The sequence below is a fragment of the Pipistrellus hanaki genome (genome assembly GCF_964339955.1).
Source record: "Pipistrellus hanaki genome assembly, chromosome: 11".
In the NCBI taxonomy this organism is placed as follows: Eukaryota; Metazoa; Chordata; class Mammalia; order Chiroptera; family Vespertilionidae; genus Pipistrellus; species Pipistrellus hanaki.
In genome coordinates this window covers 14,907,420-14,932,307 of record NC_140513.1, presented here as the reverse complement: position 1 = coordinate 14,932,307, position 24,888 = coordinate 14,907,420, and the positions used below count along the sequence as shown (strand labels likewise).

The following is a 24,888-nucleotide window of genomic DNA, read 5'->3' as shown; positions in this document are numbered from 1 at the left end:
AGGAAAGAGCTAAGCCCTCCAAAAACACAAACTTCCTGATTACTACTTCTAAGTTAACCATGGACTTGAAGAGGCCTGGAAACTTGGAACACATCAATCATCTAGAGAAGATAGCCATCTTAGACACTAACACTCCCTTTTCTATCAGGCTTGCATATTCTCAATGGAATCAAGTAAGTCATATACTTAAGTCATGATACTTAAAAATTAATAAGCAAGTCTATTCAAGTTATAAAACAGGAAGTGCTGCTGTCATATGCCCTACTTCCTTAGAGAAACCAAAGATGGAATAGCTGAATCAGAGAATATTGTTGAAACTTCCTATATCCTCAATCTTAAATCTGATTTGGTTTTTCTGGTTATTACTGGGAACAAAAATAATGTATCTGTATAACTTTGTTTACTAAGCCTTTTTACCATACAATTAGCCGTTGTCTATGTTTAAGAGCACAGCCACATGCCTTGAACTAAAGCGCTCCAGGTCGAATGAGCCTGCTCAGGAAAGCAGCCTCGCTGAGCCACCAAGAACTGATCTCAGGGCAGGAATTAGGAAAAGAGCACATGACTGTCGTTTTCAGCCTGCAAGCTTCAGACAGCAGTGGACTGCTTGTTGCATGAAAATCAAAAGCTCTAACACTCACTTACAGACATCCCCAAATACTTTCACCTAGGAAAGATTGTGAATTTAAAGTATATTTTGTAAACTTTCACATGGCACAGCCATGTACAAAACAGGTTTGTATGAAAAAAACAAAACAAAAAAAACCCACATTAATTCAAAAGGCTTTCTGCATAGTCAACAGCAGCTCCCTGGATTGTGTGGACATTTTCATGAATGCTCCAGGTTAAATGGGGGGGGAGGGGGGAGAAATGAATCAAAGCACAACCTGACTCTAAAACAACTGAGAAATGAAAGAACCCAAAGTGGAACTAGAGGACCAGGGCCACCTAAAATGGGGGTAGTTAAAGGACTAAGGATAGGTAGTATAGCTAGCTAGTCATCGTGTAAGTCAAAAGAAAGGCAGTGTCATTTTATGTATTGAGTCTCTACCAAGAGTGGAAGCAGCTTGAGGACAGGCTTGATCATCTTTGCAACCTCTTAGCATTCAGGGGAATAAGGGGTATAAGTTGTTGTATTCATCATTCTTCAAATGTTCAAAGAAAAGTTCTGCACGTATCAGAACTTGTTAGCTCACAACTTTAAAGGGAGCCAAGCTGTCTACTGACACAAAGCAAGGGAAATGGCTACACTGATTACTGGAGGAGACATTAAGAGCTGCCGCTTGAAAAACTGTACCCCAGACTAGTATGTACAATAATTGGAGACAGGAGCCAAAACCGGTTTGGCTCAATGGATAGAGCGTCCGCCCGTGGACTGAAAGGTCCCGGGTTCAATTCCGGTCAAGGGCATGTACCTTGGTTGCAGGTATATCCCCAGTGGGGGGTGTGCAGGAGGCGGCTGGTCAATGTTTCTCTCTCATCGATGTTTCTAACTCTCTATCCCTCTCTCTTCTTCTCTGTGAAAAATCAATAAAATATATTTTTTTAAAAATAACTGGAGACAGGGAATAGCGATGGCAGGCTCTTAGGTTGGCTTTAAGCTTTAGAGTGCAATTTCGTAACTATTATTCATTCAACAGGCACTTCCTGAGCACTCACTATGTCCTGTTCTGAGCACAGGGCTCCCTACAGATCTCTGTCCTGTCAGGACTCATAATCCAGTAGGTTCGGTGTGCAAGAACAGAGATAATAATCACGCCTAGCTGTGGGAATAAGTTAGAGAAAGCAATTTTTTTTTCTGACTGGGGTGGTGGGAAAAGAGCAAGTACCCAAAAAGGGGACATCCTTGAAGGATGCTGAAGCTGACTCACCAAGGCTAATTCTTAAGTATCACCACCGTGTCTCCCCGCCCCAGAAGAGAAAGTCTCATATTGGCCCCAAGCTGACTCCTATAAAAACTCTCGAGGCAGGCAGGCAGTCTCATCAGCAATCGCCCGCGTTTCACAGGAGAAGCTGTGACCCAGAAAGCAAAAGGCGAACCCCAGAGTCACACTGCGTGTCGTGGGGAGACGGCAGGCCCAGAATGCAGGGGGACAGACTCAGCGGTTTCGAGCTCTGCCGGAATTCTAAGACCTGTCAGCCGAGCACCGGCATGGGGCGCGGGTCTGGACCCGGAAGTTGGGAAGAGGTCTGAAAAGAGAGCGACCCCTCCAACCACGGGCCCGGCTTCCTCAGCCACGCCTTCGGCTCCACGCTTCACTAATCACTCACACTCACCCGCCGCTAGGCGAGAGGAAGTCGGTGTCGTCTTCGTCGCCCGCACCGAACATCGCGCTGGCTTTCGCCCGGCTGCCGGGAGGAAGCCGGAGCGTTTCCAAGGCCTTTAGCCGCCGACGTCGTGAAAGGCCGCGGAGGCGTGCTGCTTTACGGCCTGACGGAGGAGGCGGGGCAAAAGACTCGTGGGAGGACCCGGGAGGCGCGCGCGCTGCGTGACGTCAGGCTTCTCCAGCTTCCCGAGGCTACGACTTGCCGGCGTCCTGCGCAGGGATTGGCCAATGAGGCAGGGGGCGGGGCGGGGGCGGGGATTGGCGGCCTCGGTGGCGATCGGGGACACGTCGAGCCGGTCACTAGTGGCGGGGGTTGATGAGGAGTCGTGAGGGGACGACTGGTAAAGGTTCTGAAAGGGAGGCGCCGGTGGCGGGACTCGATCTGGGAAGGTAAGGCCTGCTTCGCCCCTCTCTCCGCCTTGGCACGAGCGCAGCCCTTTCCCCTCGGGGACCTGCACTCTCCGCGCCAGTTTGCTCTGCTCGGGCGAAAGAAAAAGGGCCCGGGATCGGCAGTCTGGAGGTCTCCGCTTTCGGCCGGGCACCAGCAGTGACTTAGCTGGAGTGACCTTGAGGCAAGATGTTCGGTGCCTCAGTTTCCCCTTCTACAAAACGGGCCTGGCGCCCCTACCTTTTGTACCCCGTGGCTGACCTCGCTGTTTATTCGACGGACCATTTTTCCAGTGCTTCTGTGTGCCGGCTGGCAAGAAGCTTTTAGACCCCAGAGGTCACCGAATTCCGTCCCATTCTCATCAACCCAGAATGTACAGGTAGGGAAAAGAAGGAACTAAGTACTCGACTAGTCCGAGGTCACCCAGAGTAAAGGGCAGGCTGGGGCTGGATCCCTGGCCTCTGGATGCAGGAGCTAAGGAGCTGATGCAAGTACCTTATCAGCCCTTCAGCACTGTGCGCCCTCCCGGAGTGCTTATTGCTGGCCTGTGCCTACCTCTTGGGAAAGGTCCCCTCTCTAGAGTCCGCCTGTGCAGGTGAGTGGACAGGAGGAAACGTTAGAAGCTCAAAATCTGCTCCGGCCGCCTGGGTTTTTGCTCAGTCTTCCTTGTCACAGACTTAAGGCTGCATCAGTCCATGCCGACTTCTCTGCCCCCAGTTCCCACCCTCTCTGTTTCTTATATTTCTTTGGTTAATATTTCTTTGGAACAACTTGTAGATAGGCCTTCCTTAGCCAAGGGGTGGATAAAGCAAGTAATGTCCCACTGAAGCGTCCATTTCCGTAGATCTCGCTGGAATTGCACTCCAGCTTCTTTCAGTCAGATGAATACAACAGGTGTCCCCTACCTGGATGCTTTAATCTGTTAGCATGAAATTGAAGTGAAGTGATTGGCATTTCCCTCCCTGAGAACCGAGAACCTCTTGGCACTTCCCTTGTTATGCTTTTTGTTATAATCCGTGTACTGCTAAATTGTAAGCTTCTCAAGGACAGGGATCGTTTTTTATTCATCTTGATGTCTCCTTGTGTCAACAGAGCACGAATGCTTTCTTGCCCATAATGAATTCTCATTAATTCTTTGTTAGGTTAAGTAATGGAATTTATCCTTGCTCCCTTATTCCTTAATTTACTCTCTTAGGGTCTTTTTTCCCCATGGGACCCAGAGAGCCCAGCCATGGCTCTTGCCTTTCATAGGTAGCTTCCAGAAAAAAATAAAAATGCTGTACTATCTGTGAACTGTCAGGGTTGCTTGGTCTTTTGTTAGTTAAAGGTGATTTGACTATTGTTTAAAGTTGGGGGGGAGGGGAATACGGTAGCTAGAAATATTATATGGAACTCTAATTTTTGTTGGTAAAGTATTAATTACTCTGTTGAACTAAGGATAGGGCTGTTGTCTACTTCCTGTGTTTACTTTACGGCTTAAGATGGTTAAAGCAGTGATGCAACTGGTATCTAAGCACTAGAACAGGAACTCTGTTTTGCAGTAGCTCTGTTTAGAATGTGAAGTTGCTTACTTCTCAGAAAATAAGAGAATGAACTGCCTAAGTAACATAGGCAGTTTAACCCCTCTCTTCAGTGCTGGTCATTGTTATTTTAACACTAAAACATCTGCATAATGCTTTTAAAAAACACTGAGGGATCATCTGTTTATCGAGCATTCTTGAGTGGGGTGTTTTTAGATTGGTAGGAATCCTAAAATCTGGACCATCCTTTTTGGTGATTGGAACACCACACAAATGCCTGTCCCAGGTCACTGGGAAAACAATAGCTGGTTCTGATTGGCAGTATAAGGAAATGGAAGATAGTGGTGAGGCTTCCGTAGTCTGAACTTCAGGGTTGGGTGCACATAAACATATTTTGCCATTCTCTTAACATTCTAATTTACATACTTTAATATTCTGAATTAGAATATTAAACTAGGAATCGGGAAACTTGCATTCCTACCCCAAGCCTTTCTAACTCACTCTGTGCTTGGGCCATGCTCCCTAAGCACTTTGTAAATAAAAGGAGTGGTTTAGATCCAGACATCCGTTAAGAACTGCAAAGGTGAGCTAAGGCACACTCTTGATCTCAAGTTTGAATTAAGAATTTTGTTTGCATACAGCTTTTACATGTTTTGTAAAATATGTCGACCCCTTAAAGATTAGCCAGGAAGCAGCAGTTTTAACAATTACTTTCAAAACCAGAAATGTTGCTACTACGGAGATGACAATTTTTATATACAGCTACACCCATACTAATATGTACTGGTGAATGCATTTTAAAATTAATAGTTTAAAGTTACAACAAAGTTAAGTCATAGGTGTGGTAATAGGTATCTGAATTGAATATAGGTTTGAGGGTTTGGTATTGTGCATGTTCTTTCTGTCCAGTCACTAAAAACAAAAGAACGTTAGAACTCAATTCAGGAAATATTATCTGAAAACCTGCTATGTGCTGGATATTGCCTAAGATAGGAAAATGAGTTAGTCACTAATAGTTGAGTAGTGGGGATAGTGGAAGTATACAAATAGCCATAATAGAAGACATAAACTAAGTCCCATAGGTAGAAATTAATCATTGAATCTCAAAGGAAGAAATGATCATGTCTAGTTTGGAGGAGGGTGTAGGTTTAGATAATGGGCTTGAAGTTGAGTGGGATTCCAAGTGGAAGTGAGAAAATAGTACTTCCAAGATTGAAGGGGTGGCTTTGGCAAAAGCAAAAAGGCAGGAAAGTAGGCAAAAATGTCTTATAAGTTAAGAATTGCCTTCTTATCTGATGCAATTAGGGTCAGTAGTTAGTTAACTGAAAAAGTAAGTTAAAGCAGGGAATCATACAGATATTAGTTACACACACACTTTAAACATTTTACTTAACTTAAAACATAAACATATTTTGCCATTCTTTTAACATAAGCCTTTTCTTGGAATGTAGGTTCAGGGATCTGCAAATTACAGTGTGAGGGCCAAATCTTATCCTAGCCTGCTGCCTGTTTCTGTAAATAAAGTTTTATTGGAACACAGCCAGGCTCATTTCTTTACATATTATCTATGGCTACTTTCACATACAAGTAAAGTTGAGTGGTTGTGTGTATCATCTTCACCTAGTCTTTCCAAAGCTTTCAACTTGGTTTTCATAGAAACAATTACTACTAGATTCTTAAGCTCTGGGGCCAAATTATGTGCCATTTATTAGTTGTATAGGTCTTGGGAAGGTTGCTCAGTTTCCTCCTTTCAAAACAGGGACAATAATAGTATCTAGTGCTTAGGGTTCCTTTGAAGATTATCTGAGTTAATACATAAGCACTTAGAACAGTGCACTTATTGGCAGGTAGTAACTACTCAATTAATTTTAGCTGCTGCTGTTGTTTTTCTCTTCTCATCTATACTTCATTGCTTTACACAATACTTCATTAAATTATATATTTACAATAATTAGCAGACTGGCATAAGTTGTTTTTGAACAAACACAACTGATACCTTTTATTAGCACACTATTTCACTGAGAGGGAGAACTGAAGTGTTGCTCCCATGATATTGGAGAATAGCTTTGCTAGTGTGTTATCAGTTAAGTGGTTAAAGAGTTCTGTGGGATAGTTTGCTAAGAGTATATAAGACAACAGTACACTTAGGGAAGTAAGGGATTAAAATTGAAAAGGAGCCGAAACCGGTTTGGCTCAGTGGATAGAGCGTCGGCCTGCGGACTGAAAGGTCCCAGGTTCGATTCTGGTCAAGGGCATGTACCTTGGTTGCAGGCACTCCCCAGTAGGGGTTGTGCAAGAGGCAGCTGATAGATGATTCTCTCACATTGATGTTTCTAACTCTGTATCCCTCTCTCTTCCTCTCTGTAAAAAAATCAATAAATTAAAAAAAATATTAAAAAATTAAATAAAATAAAATTGAAAAGGAGACCAGGACCATATTTGTCAATACCTTGAGGGCCAAGGTGACAAGTTTATACTTAGCTCAGTAGGAAATGGAATTTTTTTATTCTAAATGACATAGTGATGTAAAAAAAAATTCAAATGGCTTAGGAGTTTATGAAGTAAAAAGTGAAAGTTTTCCCACTCCATGTGAGTAACTACTTCGTTTTTCTAATAATCCTTAGAATGTGGAATTGAATGAGATAAGACATGGTAAACACTATTTGGGACACTAGTATTGATCTGTTAAAAACCTCAATCCAGTTTTGGGGGGTGGGTTGGATCATAGATCAATTTTTAATTGAGAAAAATAAAGGTTCTAGGCTGACTGTGAATAAAATTCAATGACTGCTCTAAAAGTAACAATTTATATCATACTCTTAAGAGTCCTCTAATCCTTAAGTGTGTTCCTCTCTTGTTCCACTTTGTTTCTGCTGTTGATTCCTCTTTGTACCTTCCTCACCGGAACTGCTACACAAGAGAAAAGGATGATATGATTATCACTGGAAAAGCCAGTGTTTACAGTGACAAAATGACTTCAAGTAGTGGGAGATGGCAAATAAGTCAGTGGCCAGGTGGCATCAAGGTAACTGCCATCAAAGTTGGCAGGCCAGGCATAACTGGGGAAATAGAAGGGCTGAAAGAGGGCAGGTTGCTAATGCCTCCATTCCCACAAGCAGCTTTTAGCATAATAAACCCATTTAAAAATCAAAAGTTTTCTGTACTTTGTGACTAAGTGTGAGAACTTGTCAAGAGTGATACTTAATACATTAAAATTAGCGGTTTATGCCAAGAGAAATCTTATAGAAGAGACAGGGAAGGAAATGCTTTTGAAGTTCCACTGCTTTGAGTAATAGTTTATAATTTAGGTAACATCCCCAAGCAGAGGAGGGGCCCATCCTTAGGAATGCAAAGCCCTGCAGAGAAGGAAAAGGTTGAGAAGGGTCCACCCTACCTCTTTTCCTTTACACAAAGGCCTTAGGCTTTTGTATACAACCTGCTTTTGTAGGCTGAGGACATTATGCAATACAGCATAATGAGATGGAAGCATGCATTGCAAAAGGAAACATGAGGAATGATTTCATAAAGAGAAATCATTTCATAAAGGGAACTCATAAAGAGAGCAAAACTCTAGTAGCCAGTGAAATATTAGAGGAGCTTTTTTAGCCAGGTTGAGTCTTTCCCTAAATAAATAATGGAATTGTTCACCTAGAACATAGTGGTTCAATTATGAAATGAAGGGCAGAGGAATGCTGCTAACTGTGTACCTTCAGTTATGTACCCCATTCCTTTCTCTTCCCTTTCCAGATGGGTTTTTTTTTTTTTATCAGCTCCCATGCAACCCTGTGCAGAATTTGTACCTTAGTACATCTTATATTGTCTTTTATTTGTATGTATCTCTCCTCCACCAGACTTTATTTTTTTAAATATATACTTTTTATTGTTTTTAGAGTGGAAGGAAGAGGGAGAGAGAAATAGAAACATCCTGCATGCCCCACACTGGGGATCAAAATCGCAACCCAGGCATATTCCCTGAACCAGGAACCGAACCGTCATCTCCTGGTTCATAGGTCAGCGCTCAACTACAGAGTTATGCCGGCCAGGCAAGACTGAGTTTAGTATTAAGGATTGGGGTTGATCATAATACATTTATTCAATAGGTACACATAAATTTGAATGAATGAAGAAACTCAGTTCCTTGGGGTCATGCAAATAATAAGCCCCAAGAGCCAGATCTAGAGCTCAGGTCTTCTATTCCTAGCCCTGTGCTTTTCCACCACACAATGCAGCTTCAACTTTTCTCATTCTCATTTACATTCTCTATGCATTTTCATGAAATCATCCTTTATTAATTAAAGGAAGAGAGAAGTAAAAAAGAAACAGTTAAAATAGTTTCTAGTTTCTGCCTCACACAGTTAATTCCCAGTATTTTTCACAGGCAAACCAACAACACTGTGATCTAAGTAGTTGAAATTCTATATAACTAAAGAAAAGTTTGCCCTAGCCAGTGTTGCTCAGTGGGTTGAGTATCATCCCGTGCACAGAAAGGTTGCCAGTTTTATTTCCAGTCATGGCACATACCCAGATTGTGGCTCGATCCGGGCATGCAAGAGGAGGCCAGTCCATGTTTCACTCTCACATCAAAGTTTCTCTCTCCCTCTTCCTCTCTCTCTAAAAATCAGTTATAAAATCTTAAAAAAAAAAGAGAAATGTTTAAGGAAAGGGTACCTTTGCCTGCCTTTGATTAGAACAAGAAAGCAGTTAAAGCAATGCTTTGCCAAAATGGTTGCCCCTTGAACAGCATGGCTTGGAACTGCATGGGTCCCCTTACATGTGGATTTTTTTTTTTTCTCCATTAAATATATGGTCAGCCCTCTGTATCCTCCAGGTTTAGCATCCCTGAATTCAACCAACTGGTCAAAAACAGTATTTTCCCAGATGCGAAGGGCTGACTCTGTGTTATTTTACACCATCCATAATAATGAAAGTGTAATATGCTTCGACCTTCCTGACAAAGCCGGAGCAGCAGCTGTGGGATCGGAGCTGCGGCTGCGGCTGTGAAGGCCTACTCTTGCATGAATTTCGTGCATCGGACCTCTAGTTTTATATAAGAGTCTTGAATGTCCATGGATTTTGGTATCCCAGGGGTTCTTGAAATCAATTCCTTGCAGATATTTAGGAACAACTAATATTTGGCGGGAAACAGAAGTTATAAGTGGATTTTGACTGCACAGGGATTGGTGCTCCTAACCCCTGTGTTGTTCAAGAGTCAAGCTGTATATGAATCTGACAGCTGGTATTTTTTAAATCAAACTATACGAGGCTGTATACATTAAGTGACATGAAAGTGAGCCCTCTTTGTGATTTGAGCATTTTTCAGAAATTAATTTTATCATCTAATGAGTAAGTAAGCTAGCATTTATATTTTATACTTATTATACCTGAAGATTAGGAACTATTTTGACATTTGATCCTTGCAAACCTGTGAGGTTGGCAAGGTAGGTATTATTTTATTTTATTTTATTTTTTATTTAATATTTTATAGATTTTTTACAGAGAGAAAGGGAAAAGGATAGAGAGCTAGAAACATTGATGAGAGAGAAACATCAATCAGCTGCCTCCTGCACACCCCACACTGGGGACGTGCCCGCAACCAAGGTACATGCCCTTGACCAGAATTGAACCAGGGACCTTCCAGTCCGCAGGCCGATGCTCTATCCACTGAGCCAAACCGGTTTCGGCAGGATAGGTATTTATCCATTTTGCAATAAAGGAACTACATAGTACTTGTTGGGTTTAGGTAATTGGTTTAATGTCACATGGCTAATAACGGTAAACTTGTGTCTATTGCTCAGTGCCTCTGATACCTAATCCAGTGTTTTCTCCCCTCTATCACACCGTTTATAAAACTCTGAAAACTTTACCTAAATCATACTAAAGCACTCGTGGTTAATACATTGGAAATGTGTCAAGATTACTGAAGGATCCAGTAAGAGAAGTGTAAAAGGGTTCATCTCGTGATTGCTTTATTCCAGTATGTGGCTTAGTCAACAACAAAAGGTATCGGAGAAATGGAGTATAGTAGCGGGAAGATATACTCCCCATTGGACTTAGGCCCTTCTATCATTGCATAACTAAAAGGCCTTTTCAGTTTGTTTGTTTGACGTATCAAATTTGAGTTGTCCTATTCGGACAAGGCAAATAAAAGCTTTTCTAAAGCTTTTGTGAAAATGTAGTTGTACATTTGATCTTCTTTGTACAGAAAGGTGAGAGTGGGCAAGAGAAACAGGAGATTCTATGTTATTTGCTGCTAAAACAGGATATGTAAAGCTCAGAAACCCCTCCTGCTTAGCTGCTTCTTGGTAAAACCTCTGGAGAAATGGGAGATTTGGGGACAGTGTTTAGCCTAGTGTTACAGAAGCCTTATGTGAGAAGCAAATGTTACAGTTCAGTTGACTAAAGAATATAATATAATTATTCAATAACATGCACCTCAGTTTCCCAATCTGTGAAATAAAGGAGTTGGACTTAAAATGTAATTTTTAAAAATAGGAATTACATTCACGTGGCTCAGAATTCAAAAGCTACACAAGGATGTTTAGTGAAATAAACCACATCTGACCAGTCACTTTATTTTTTATTTTTATTAAAATGTTTTTATTTATTTCAGAAAGAGAAAGGGAGAGGGAGAGAGAGATAGAAGCATCAATGATGAGAGAAAATCATTGATTGGCTGCCTCCTGCACTCCCCCTCCTGGAAATCGAGCCTGCAACCCTGGCATGTGCCCGGACCTGGAATCAAATCGTGATTTTCATGCTCATGAGTCAACTTTCAACCACTGAGCCACACTGACTGGGCTGTTGCCACTTTTCTTGTGCCCCTACCCCCAGAGGTAGTGTAGGTGTTTACAAATCACATGCGTGTAATTTTTTTCCTTTACTTTTTTCTTTTTTACAAACGATAGCATACAGTGCACCTTCTTTGTTCATCTCACAATATACCTTGGAGATCATTCTATAGCAGTATATAAAGAGCTTCCTCATTCTTGTTTATGATAGCAAGGTGTCCTATTTTATAGACATACTAGAGGCCCGATACACCTCTAAATTCATGCAAGAGTAGGCCTTCCTTCTCCTGGCTGCTGGCACCAGCTTCACGCAGTCCTGGCTTCGTCCGGAAGGTCCTCCAGTCTAATCAGCATATTATGCTTTTATTATTATAGATGATCACAGTGCCCTAGCAATGAACATTTAAGTTGTATTTTCATTAGTTTGCTTTTACAGATAGTCCTGAAACAAATAACTTTGTTCACATAACATTTCACATATGTGTCAATAGATACTTAGAAGTGGAATTGCTGGTTCAAAGGGCATGTGCATCAGACTGGGAATTAATGACTTCTGATGTTCTATGAAATTTTAATTGCAAGTGAACAGTGAAAGAGTTGATAAGGTATATTTTTCTTAAAAATATCTTAATTTTTATTTCTTGTTATTCAGAGACTACATCTTAAATAAAGGCCAAGTATAGGCAGCCTCACCAAAATGATATTGAATTGCAAACTTGACAAAGTCATCTCCATCATGATCCTATATAGATTTTTCTAGTGCTGTTCAGTGTGATATTATTCAGGAACTAGTTTGCTAACTCAGGACAAAAAAGAACTATCTCACCTGGCTGGTGTGGTTCAGTGGTTGAGCATCTACCTGTAAACCAGGAGATCATGGTTCGAATTTCCATCATGGCACATGCAGGAGGCAGCCAATCAATGATTCACCTTATTGATGTTTCTATCTCTCTCCCTCTCTCTTCCTCTCTGAAGTCAATAAAAATATATTTTAAAAAATAAAAATGGACTATCTCCCAACTACTTTTACCAGTACTCACACCACATAGAGCAGTGTTTTTCACCGTTTTTTGGGCAAAGGCACACTTGTTTCATGAAAAAAATCACGAGGCACACCACCATTAGAAAATGTTAAAAAATTTAACTCTGTGCCTATATTGACTATATATATAAAGTAATTCTCTTGAATAGGAATCAAATAAACACAAAGAAAGTATTTTATAATTACTTTATTATGAAATATTAAGTAAACAAAATAGTGAAAAATTATAAAATTCTTGTCTTGTCTGCACCTACAGCACACCAGGCAACATCTTGCGGCACACTAGTGTGCCGCGGAACAGCGGTTGAAAAACGCTGACATAGAGGATTCAGAAGATTAGCTGATTATTAGAGTCCATGTAGGGACTAAAAAATAGAAAGATAAGTAAACCAGAGAGCTAACTAATAACTATCTGTTTACATGAGTTTCTTACTGGCTTCTAGTTTTTTTTGTGTTTTGTTGTTTTTATTTTGGGGGATGTGATAATTGTGAAATGGGTCATAATAATCACTTACCTTTTGGGGATCTAGGGGCCATAAGCAGATCAGAATTAATATTATCTCCTCTACCCTTTTGACCATACCTGCTAACCTCCTTCCTTCCCTTTCTCACCTCCATCATTTTCTCTCTCTGTGCTTTATGCCATTTGTGAAATTAGTTTTACAAATAGCAGGTTTCAGCCAGTACTTCCATCCTCTTCCATTCCAAATTCCCCACTTTGGGATACAAGGTACTTAATAAGTACTTGATGAATTGAGTTTGGGTTGATGTCAGAGTAATCTGGCCTCTACTTTGCCACTCTCTCAGGTGACATATTCTTTTCCCTGCCAGCATGCATGGCACACCTTGCACCTACCCCTGTGCACACCTAATTTGATTCAGGAAGGGGCAAAAGGCCAAGTAAATTATCTTGGAGAGGAATGTGTGTTTGTGTATGTTTAAGTAATGGTTAACACATAACTTCCCTTTGCCATTCCTTGTGCTGCAGTTAAAATTTTGGAACCTTGTTTATTTAGCTACACACTCGTGGTAGCTACAGAGCTAGGCATACTTGGTAGGAATGACCTAGGAATATGCAACTAAAAATAAACAAATATCCTTTTCCCCCCACAAATCTCATTTTATGTGTATGAAGTCATAAAGATCATAGTGTATGTTAGGTTAATACAAACTCTAGGTTATAAATTAATGAAGCTATACATGTAGAAGAGAAAATTTAATTAGTGTTGACTTTTTAATCTATACTAATAAAAGAGTAATATGTTAATTTGACCAGGAGACCTTCCAGACAAAGCCATGGTGGCAGAGCCAAGGCAGAGATCGTTAGGGGCAACAGACAAGGAGGGGAGGGCAGTTGGGGTGATCAAGCTGATGGGGGATGGGGCAGTTGGGATGGAGCAGGCTAGCAGGGAGCAGTTGGGGTGAGCAGGCCAGCGGGGTTGGGGGGAGGAGAGGGCAGTTGGGGGCAAGCAGGCCAGAGGGCAGAGTGGTTAGGGGCGATCAGACAGGTAGGCAGGTGAGCGGTTAGGAACCAGCGGTCCAGATTTCGAGAGGGATGTCCCAAATTGGAAAGGGTTCAGGCCCGACTGAGGGACACCCCTCACTCCTTCCTCCCCACCCCCCAAGCAAACACAAATTTTGTGTACCAGGTCACTAGTTTTAGAATAAAGAAACTTGTCTATAGGCTATACTTTATGCACTCATATACTCTCTGTGTGATAGCTCTGATAAACTGTGGTATATGAGACAACCAGGCCCATTGATGGACTATAACTTCTATAGTTACAGATGACAGAATTATAAGATTTAATTAACATTCAGCTCAGCCAGGGAGGTCCCGCCTTTCCAAATCTAAGCTTACTTCGATGTAAGATTCCCAGGAAAATACTGCTGAGTAGCTTAAGCTAGATGTGTCACTAGGCTTTTTTCTACCTGTTATTTAGGCACCTTATAAAAGGCCCATAAACTTTCTAGAAACTAACCATGAAAAGAATTTCCTTTATTATGATTTCAGAAATACCACCAGGTGCATGATGCCATGTTATAGCTTAGAACTAAGGAGTAGAATTCTAAGCCATAACATTCTAATCCTAATTCTACCTCTTACCTACTCTTAAGAGGCTAAAATAGAGACACTATAAGATGGGTAAAAACAATATAATGTATTATATTTCCATTTCATTATGCATTTTGAGCACATCTCTTTTCCTTTCCAAATTCTAATGAAATGACTACAGAAATATAAAAATAAAGAGCAGTGTGTTATTTTGAATTATCATTATATATATAATTAGTCTTTATCCCATTTCTGTCACAGGGCTTCAAAAACCTTTGATATTTTCAAAGTGAAGAGAGCAGTAAAGGTGTGTTTTGTTATGTCTTTTTGGGGACCTTACCCTATATATCTCCTCTTTCATCTATTGATTTGTATACTTTAATATCCATTTTAATGAATTGGCAATCTCGTGAGTAAATGGGTTTTCTGAGTTCTGTGAGCCTCTCTAGCAAATATAACCCAAGGAGAGGGGATTATGGGAACCCCTGATTTATAGTCAGTTGGTCAGAAGCAAGGGTAACAGCCTGGAGTTATGATTGGCATCTGAAGTGGAGGGCAAGCAGTCTTGTATGTCTGAGCCCTCAACCTCTAGAATCTGATCTATCTACAGGTAGATAAAGTCAGAACTGTATTGAATTGTAGATACCCAGTTGGTGTTGGAGAACTGCTTCATGGTAGGAAAACACCCTCCCCCCATAAAAAGCATCTTTTATCATTAGAAAAGAGGGAGAGAGAAGCCTGAAATTTTGAGACGCTGCAAAGAAAATAGATGCAGATCACCCTAGCCGGTTTGGTTCAGTGGATAGAGCATCAGCCTGCAGACTGAAGGGTCCCAGGTTCGATTCTGGTCAAGGGCACATGCTTGGGTTGTAGGCTTGGTCTCCAGTAGGGGGCATGCAAGAGGCAGCCAATCAATGATTCTTTCTCATCATTGATGTTTCTATCTCTCCCTTCCTCTCTGAAATCAATAAAGATAAAAGAAACTTTTTTTTTTTTTTTTAAGAAAATAGATTCAGATTGGAAGCAAATTGCTGACCGCCTGATACAACATAGGTGAAGGGTGTCCTGCCTGTGAAGTTAAGTGGGTAGGATTCACTGGCACACCCTCAAAACTCCCAAATTGGGAACAGCAGAGGTTAGAGAGAAAGGTTAGCTGTGGAGTGATGGCTGAAGGACAAATCAAAGAACTTGGGGAACTATAGTTATGCCAAGTTTAGAAAGAGCAATAGATTACTTAAAAGTAACAAAAATATTATCAAGGGCTTACTGTGCCTAGGCTGTGTGCTGTGTGTGGAGGTGCACACTGTCATGAGTTAGGTGCTATTTTTATCCCTATTTTAAAGGAAACTAACTTAACCACCATGCCATTACCGAAGTGAACTGGTAATAATCCTTAAAGCAATTCTTTTATTATCCTGATTTTATAACTAAGGCGCAGAGATATTAAATTATTTGCCCAAGGGCCCACAACCAGTAGGTACAGTTTTACCAGTTAGAGAATGAGTATAGCTCCCTCTATACTGGGAAAGTTGCCATAAAAAAGAAATGGGAAATACCTTTTCTGCCCACAGCTTCCTTCTCATGTCTTTCTTTGTTTTTGGTGACCTATATCGGATCTCAAAGTGAACTCCCAATCTCAGAAAGGCAGGAGTTGTGAGGACAGACCCTACAGTGCTAAACTGGGAATAAGTCTTAATTTTATTAATCATGTTAAGAATTAATATCCAACAGTTTCTTCACACAAAGCACTGCATTTCCTACTTGAGGTTTATCTTTTCTGGTAGTTCAGCTCCTGTATTTTACAACTAATTTAGAAAAATAAAATTACAGAAAATATATAATTTCCCCTTCATCTGAAACTCAAGAGATTTTACTCACACAGGGAGTGTAAAAACCTCTCCCAAATCCCATAGATGAGCCATTGTCAATTCAGTGTTTCTCCAGAAGGTTCTTTGGTTATTAGGTGTGGTGTGTGTAAACTTTCAAGTGAGACTATGCTAGCTCTGTGTCCGTTTGGAATGTCAAAATAAATGTTTAATTTTAGATACTGGTTGAATCTTTACTTTTTTTTTTTTCTTTCCTTTTTTTTTTTTTTAAGTTCTCACTTATTAAACATTCAATTCTTAAATTCCTAATACTATATATCTATGTTGTATATCTCTATAATTCAGATCTGGGGTTCTCAAATTTTTGAGTGATTTAAGAGTTGCCTAGCCCTAGCCGGTTTGGCTCAGTGAATAGAGCATTGGCCTGGGGCTGAAGTCTCCCAGGTTCAATCCTGGCCAAGGGCTCCCCCCCCTTGGGTTGTGGACTTGATCCCCTGTGTGGTGTGTGCAGAAGACAGCCGATCAATTATTCTCTCTCATCATTTATGTTTCTATCTCTCTCTCCCTCTACCTTCCTCTCTCAAGTCAATAAAAATATTTTTAAAAGAACTATTCGAATGTCTACAGCATATCAACTAATATTCAGATGCATTTAGAAAAGGTAAGTATGTAGCCGAAGCCTGTTTGACTCAGTGGTAGAGCGTTGGTCTGTGGACTGAAAGGTCCCAGGTTCGATTCCGGGCAAGGGCATGTACCTTGGTTGCAGGCACATCCCCAATAGGGGTATGCAAGAGGCAGCTGGTCGATGTTTCTCTCTCATCTATGTTTCTAGCTCTCTAGCTCTCTCCCTTCCTCTCTGTAAAAAATCAATAAAATATATTTAAAAGAAGAAAAGTATGCATTTGTTTCTAACTGAAATATTATACACACCTAAACTTTTCTAACTGAAATTGGTCCCAACGATGAATTATTCCATCTCTCTACTGAGGAAACTGTGACCATAAAGATTAAGTTACATAATGTTTGGGGAGAAATAGGCTAGAATCAAAATTTCCTAATTTCTAGTCTTATATTCTTTGAAACTATAGTAATAATAAAGGTAAAGGTGGGCTCCCACTCATGTTTCCTTAGAATTATGGAAGACTGTTGAATCAATGGTTGGGAGAGATGACTCTCTGTGACAACATTCAGCATTTGAAAGTCCTTTCATATGGAGGCATAATAATCTGGGGGAGATAAGAGATCAACCAAAGGACTTGTATGCATGCATATAAGTACAACCAATGGACACAAAACTCTGGGGAAGGAGGGCATGTATGGGAGGTGGGGGGGCAATGGTAAAATATGTACACAGATAATAATGTAATAAAATAAAAATCAGAGGTGGTCTGGTAGTTTAAAGGAGTAAAATAAATAATTACATTTTTTATGAATTATTCTTTAAAAGTTCTGTTTCTGACACTGGAAATATGTAGCAGAATGGCAGTTGAAGCTTTTGTGAATTTTTTTTTCCCCCCTGGGACTGTAAGCACCTTATCTCCTTATCTCCTCTATCTCTAGGAAGAATAATGCGGGCAGTTTAAAAAGAGCGGCTAGAGGCCTGGCTAACTTGGAAACAGCTGCGGAGCCTGCTCCCTCCCCTGAAATGTGGCCTGCCCCTCTAGCTACTAGTATATGGAAGTACATTCTCACTACTTAGAGCCACGTTGAGGGGGAGCAGCCCATACTAAAGGGCACAGTTTTAGCACAGATTGTATGCCTTAACATAGTTAAGTTGCAAGACACAACTACTCTGGAGGTAAGTAACAACTAGAGTTAGCTCTTCCTGGACAACTTAATGGCAAGGACCTCATACCTGGTAGACTTGACAGGGTGCTTGGATAACTTGACATTGATCTAACCCAAATGTAGGGAATATCCACTTGTGCTTCCCAATAGAAATAGGTCTAGTATATTTCTTTCTAAGCTTCTCTCAAAACTACAACTCTGTTCCCTTATCTCAGTTTTTGTTGTTGTTGTTGCCCTAGAAGGCAAATACCTATCTTTGTATTAAGAGTCAGGAATGCAAGATGGTTGGGTGAAAGTACCATACAAGTAAGGGAGCATTGGACTCTGGTTAGAATCTGGATTCTGATTGCAAAGTGCTGCTAGACTGACTGCTACATGATTTTAGCTAGTCAATTAATCTTCCATACCTCAGTTTTCCATCTGTGAAATGAATAGTCATTCTTGTTTAATCCAGGCCTGTCAGTCAAGTAAAGGCAGATTGGAAACATATTACATTGTTGTAGCTCAGTAGCAAAACCTGAAAACATGCCACAAAAGTAAATGAAGTTACTACTGGACCCAGATTTAGAATCACTCAGCCACCAATATCTATTGAATGCCCACCTAAAAAGGCATATTAGACTGCACATAGCCTTAAGCCTTAAAATGCATTCTGTAAACAAGATGTATTTTCTTCAGTCTCATTATTGGGTACTCACAGAAAATAATGATTACAGAGTATTAATAATGCTTTTACATATATCACATGTTCTTTTTTCTCTCTCAGTATTTCTTCCCATTCATTATATTATTTGATAATATAACAACTATGAAGGAAAACAAGACAGATATTATCGTCATGTTTCCCTGAGTTTCGGAAGAGACTTGGAGATCAAAAGTCGTTCTCAGTGAGGTGAGGTGACTTTTGGCTATGTCCACAGACATTTTGTGGTTACAGCTGATATAGTGCTACTGGCATTTAGTGAGTAATAGTCAAGGATACTTTTAGACATCCTATAATGCAGCAAAGAATTATTCAGCCCCAAATGTCAATAATGCCAGAACTGAGAAACCATGATATAACTGTTATATCCAAAAGAATACAAAGTTATGGAGTAGGATAGACCGGAATTTAGATCTTGGATTCAGTTTAGCTTTCTTCACTGTCCCTAAAACAGGGCATTAAAAAAAGAGTCACATAAAGTCTGGATTTATTACTTATATATGGAGAGGTATGAATGAAAAGTAGGGTTTGTTTATCACTATTGATATACAATCTGTACCATATCACTAAACTGTATATTACAGATTGTATAATCCAATACAAATCTATTGAGCATTTGCTGTGTATCTTACAGTTTGCTGTACATGTTCTGAGGAAGCTTAGTCTACTTTCATCATATTTTTTATTTATTGAGCAACTATCAAAATTGAGTCATTTACCCAAGTGCTATTGAAATCTGGGCACAGCCCTTTTAGCAGCCTTTATAATAGTACTGCCAATCCAAAGTTCCATGGGTCTTTGTAGGAAATGTCACTAGGATATCCAGCTAGAAATTAGCAGAGCCAGGACTTAATACCATCTTACCCCGTACTCTTGTTCTTAACAGTATTCTGTAAGCTTAACTCTCACCTACAAAGGGTAGTATGTCACTTTAGGAGCCCTTATAAAACTGGATAATTCTTGTAGAATATTCCTCAGTTTTGCCCTTCAAACCATTTTATGACCCAGAAGTTAGGAGGCTCTCCTAATCCTTCTAAAGTTTTAACAGATGTCTTTCTGGATTCTGGCAAAATAACGTATTACAGCCCATGGTTGTGTAATCCCCCTCCTCCCTCCCTTTTGTGAATGCCTCATAGAAAAACTCGGAGCAGGAAATATTATTAGGGACAAACAGATAAAGCCAGTTATGTTACACAGCAGCCAAAGTACTCTGTTAAAATATAAGCTAATCGTATCACTTCCCTGCTTATTACCCGTAAATAGCTTCCAGTTGCCCTTGGAATAAAATTTAATTTCCTGAAGATGATCTTTGAAGCCTTCTTAATTGATACTCATTCTGCCTCTCTCTTCAACCTCATTGGCCTCTCTTCCCTACATGCGCTTGATTCTATTTTTGCCTTAGGATGCTGCTCCCTGCCCTTCTTCGCAACTCCAATAATTTATCTTTCTGTTTAAATGTTACCTCATTAGGACTTCTTTCTCTCTTTACCTGCCCCACTCCATACAAATTAGTTGTTTTACTGTTATTCTTTACCACTGTACTGTGTTTATTTTGTATCGCTTACCACAATTTAATTACAGTGTATATATACCTACACATATTTACTTCTCTACATATTTAATGAATTTCCTCCTCTAGATTAAGCTCCACAAAGGTAAGAATCTTGCCTTTTTGCACCTGGCTTCTTTTAAGTAGATATTAAAACCTTGGTGGATTTTATAGGAATTAAATACTTATTTGAATGAATGAATATTTGTTGAGTGTTCTTCCAAATGTAGTAAGGAGGTAGAAATTTGTTACTTATCCTCCAGGAACTTTATATATATAATTCTTTATCTTGTATTTTAAGAACTAATTCAAAATTTCTATAAGAGAAGATTGCCACAGAAATTCAGAAAAGAGAAATTTTTTCTGTCAAAAATTCAAAGCCCGGAGCCCATCACCGGGGACCCAGCCCGTGGGTGCAGGTCGGGCTCCGGTGAAGAGCCCAGGTGGGGGCAGGGCGGGGCAGCTTGGCCTGGGTGAGGGTGCCGTAGCCAAGGGTGCTGTGGGCTGCCTGCTCGAGGGTTCTCCCCTGGCCTCGCTGAAGGCGGAGTTCACCCTCTCGGGTGAGCCCAGGGGGTTTTATAATAAACGTCACACATCCCTGCTCTAGTCTTACTTGTGCAGCTCTGACCGAGTGCTTGGGCCTAAACCCCCACAGGGCCCGGCCGCTGTGGCTCAGTGGGTGAGTGTTGGCCTATGAACCAGGTTAGGGTTTGAGTCCCGGTCAGGCACATGCCGGAGGCAGCCAATGAATGATCCTCAGCACTGATATTTCTACCTCTCTCCCTTACTCTCTGAAATCAATAAAAATATATTTATAAAAATAAAAAAAAATAAAAAAAATAAAAAAAAAAAATTCAAAGCCCGGTTGGTGTGGCTCAGTGGTTGAGGGTCCACCTATCAAGAAAGAAATCATGGTTTATTTACTGGTCAAGGCACATTCCCAGGTTTCAGGCTCTATCCCCAGTTGGGAGTGTGCAGGAAGCAGCCAATCAATAATTTTCTCTAATCATTGATGATTCTGTCTCTCCCTCTCCCTTCCTCTCTGAAATATATATATTTATTTTTTTAAGAATTTAAGGAAAACTCATGGAAAAGGTAGTATTTTAACCAAGCTTTAAGGAATGAGCCAGACTGTAAACTCAAAAGAGCAAGGGCCATGTTTTAACTTTATCTTATTCTGACACATTTTAAGTGCATGATCCATGTTAAGTAACAACAGGATTTGCACATATACACAAAGTAGTGTGGGAGGAGAGGGAAGGAATTACAGGAATGACAAGTCAAAGAGGTATACAAGTGTCAAAGTACTAAATTTATTGAGGAAGATCTGTTTCAGTGAAATATTTGAATGTGAAGAGAATTAGATTGAGATAAAGTTGGAAAAGTAAGTCTGTAATGGATAGAAACATAAATGCCAGATAGTATATCAGTATCAGAAGTTAGATGTGAAGGTGGTTAGGTTTCTCTTTGCAGACAAATTAGTTTCTGGGAGGATAGCCTAAGAAAATTACAGCTTGAGAAATACATGCAAATGGTATCTGGAGTACAAATACCAGAATAGCTTGGAATACTGGTTCTATTGTCAACATCATCACCATCAAATAGCAAGATTCAGATTCCTATAGTTGGCTTGGCTGGAAAGAGAATGTTTGTTTCCTTATATTTCTGGAAGGGAGCAACACACTAGCCTGACAAATCCCTAGGGGTGTTTGAACAGTTATTATAGAATTTGTATATTACTGAGGAGCTCCATGCAATGACTTCTAAGATCCTTCCAATTCTTAGTGAGATTTGTATGTCCCACAAATAAGAGACAGGGCACTCGGGTTTCCATTTCAAGAGGCCTGCATGTAGGTGAAGAAATGGCTCATCCGTCTCTTTCGGGCCTAATTGTTAGAGCCAGACTTTCTCTCCTTAGCTGGCTCATTAAATGTCTGCAGTTGATGACATTGAGGAGGCATTTTGGAGAAATAACTCCATTCAACTGTTTTTCCAGCTATTTCTCAATACTGTTCTATCAGCATGATGACAGAAATAGGCACAGATTGAAAAGATCATAAAGACATTTCAGGGTATTTTGTGAGACTGGTCCCAGAAGGAGTTATTAGGAAAGGCAAACAGCAATACGAATATTCAGAGGTCTTAGAACTAGACCTTGGAAGATGGGGAGGGTTTGTTGTATTAGAGATTGAGATTGTAAGGATGGGCATTCCAGAATAAGGAAACAATGTGAGCCAAGATACCAGACAGAGAAGTGTGGAGTATGTCCTAGGAACAGTAGAAACTTTGGCAATTGGACTTATTTGGCTGGAATATAAAGTATATGTAGGCAGAATGGTAGGTTCAGAACAAGGAGATGAGAAGACATTGGGAAGCTTAGTGGGTATTAGAATTGTTGGAGTAGATAAGCAGAGCCATGCGTTAGGTAGATTAATTTGTTACTGATGTATCATATAGGATGAACAGGACAGGGCCACTGTTAGGCAAATCTATGTTTGTAATAGAGCTGCTGATGGTGAAAGCCAAAGGCAGGCTGCTGGGTGAATCTTATAATTTGGGATTAGGAAAAGTGACCAACATTGTTGCATTTATGGATACAAATTGTCACAGTGGGTTAACAGTAAGGCAGGTTTAATAAAGAATAGGCCCTGTCCGAAACTGGTTTGGCTCAGTTGATAGAGCGTTGGCTTTCGGACTGAAGGGTTGCTGGTTCAATTCCGGTAAGGGGCATGTACCTTGGTTGCGGGCACATCCCCAATAGGAGGTGTGCAGGAGGCAGCTGATTGATGTATCTCTCTCATCGATGTTTCTAACTCTCTATCCTTCTCCCTTTCTCTCTGTAAAAAATCAATAAAAAATATATTTTTTTAAAAAAAGGATAGGCCTTGGGCCAGGAATGACGATACCTAAGTTCTAGCCAGGATACCTCCACAGCTTTCCAGTATAACATTCAATAGTTTATACTAAGCTTTCTGTGCTAAGAAGGGACACTGTGAGGAAAAAATAAGATAATAAAGTTGGATTTATAGGAAGAAAGTGCCATTGTTTCATACTATGTCATTTGTTCAGATTCCATGTGATTATTCATTTGGTAGATATACAGAATAAAAACATTTTTAGGTCGATCTTAGTTTGCTCTGTTTTCTCTACTGTCCTTTTATGTGGCACGTGTCAAGGTGTAGTGCCCTAGAGATTTAATTTATATAAAGGAGCTCGATTTGGCATTTCAGACCACTTTAAGGTCAAGACCTGTGTATTCTTTTCCTTTCTCCCAATTTAAAAATATGTATGAGTTTTGTTTACAGTTTCCTCACATTGTCACAAAACAATTATTCGACAAAAGTATTTATAAAGGCAAATTAGGCCAAAAAGTGTAAATATTAGGTTCTTCCAAGAGCTCTGTGGTTTCATACTCTAGGCTTCTGTGAAGTGAATAGTTAGAACTAGATGAATTTGAATATCCTTACAACATTTTTTTTTTAAGTTCAATGTGTCTATGTTGCTTCTCTATAAACTACATTTTTCTACTTTTTTATATATCGATAGAGCTATTGAATAATTTCTAAGCAACTCAATGAAATATTATAAAGCATATCAGACTTACTAAAGTTTGCCCAATGTATCATTAGCAGATTGAGGAATTAAATTCTATTTTTATGGCAAAATTGCCAAAGGAGAAATGCAGAGAAAAGTAATTTATTTCAACAGACACTAATACTATGTACCAAGTATTAGAAAATGCAGAAGATTGGTAGATAAATGTGATAGGGTCCTCATAGAATATGCAATCCAATAATAAGGGTAGGGATAGAGAAACAACTGTTCTGGAAACTAAACTTAAAAAAAAATAGAATTAAGTTTTAGCTCTGAGTGAAACTTTATTAATCACTTTATGCAGTTAAGAAAAAAAGCTCTAACCTATAAAACGGCTTGCCCAACATAGTATTTATCACCTGCATCTCTTTCACAGTTAAACTAGTTCTCTGTCCTTTACATTTTGTTGCTTGTATAGGTAATAGTATAGTCCATTCATGTTTTCCCAGGAGGCATAAGTGATCTAGAAATTGGTCAGTGCACATTTGAAAAATTAAGTGTGTCTTTAGCATGTTTCCTCTTGAAAATGATAGCCCTCAATGGCTGTATAATTCTCCTAGTAATCAGTTCCTCCAGGATTTGACTTGCCCCAACAGGTTTCTCATATTCTTTGCTCAGCCTGAGCAGCTTAATAAGATGGAAGGGAGAGACTTGCGGAGATGAAATTTATGATAGAATGGGGTGACCTTGAACCAGTATCTGGAAACACAGTATTGATTAGAATTAAATCACAGGTTTGCTTTCTATCTTCCATAGATAGTAAAATAATATTTTCAGGGCAGCTCCTGAGTATCATCCTTTTTACTAAAGAAGGTATTCTTAACCAAGAATTTCTGAGTAAAAGAGCCACTCCCACTAATTCATAGCTGCTCTTTTATTCTTTTAAAAACGTGTCAGTCCATGCAGCATTTCTTGTTTGCCCAGATCACTGGCCTCTCATAAAGGAAGGTTCTCTAAGTTTTGGTGCAAATTGTTTGAAGTAGTTTCTCCCTCTATGTCTCTGACAGTTGGTTACTTTTGATGCAGCCCATTAGTCTGATGATTGAGCAATTCATCAACTTAGATTCTGCTGAGTCAGCAGACTGTGTATAGTTTGGGTTCATCCATGAAAAGTGCTTTTAGGGAATCCTGTGCAGATGACCTGAAGTAGTGGAGCTCATTCTGGTTATGGTGAAGAAAGAGAAAATAATATTGAGATCTTCAAATAATCACTAAATTAATTCCTTACCAGTTCTATCAATGTATTTCTTATCTTAGCCCAATCGTTGCCATGAAGAATTGCAGTGAGAATTTATTGTAGATGATCC

At 40.0% G+C, this 24,888-nt stretch overlaps 2 protein-coding genes across 6 annotated transcripts in view; one reads left to right on the top strand and one right to left on the bottom strand.

Annotated features, from left to right (window-relative positions):
* FKBP15 (FKBP prolyl isomerase family member 15) overlaps window positions 1–2,430 on the bottom strand; it is a 49,149-nt gene extending 46,719 nt beyond the window's left edge. For all 5 annotated transcript variants that reach the window (XM_084899191.1, XM_084899193.1, XM_084899190.1 and 2 more), the window contains exon 1: window positions 2,278–2,430. In XM_084899191.1, the coding sequence (XP_084755317.1) occupies window positions 2,278–2,330 (53 nt within the window). In that variant the 5' untranslated portion in view covers window positions 2,331–2,430. The remainder of the gene's footprint in view (window positions 1–2,277) is intronic.
* A 140-nt stretch (window positions 2,431–2,570) lies between these two features.
* SLC31A1 (solute carrier family 31 member 1) overlaps window positions 2,571–24,888 on the top strand; it is a 35,189-nt gene continuing 12,871 nt past the window's right edge. Inside the window, exon 1 of the mRNA XM_084899276.1 lies at window positions 2,571–2,717. The gene's annotated coding sequence lies outside the window, so the exon portion shown is untranslated. The remainder of the gene's footprint in view (window positions 2,718–24,888) is intronic.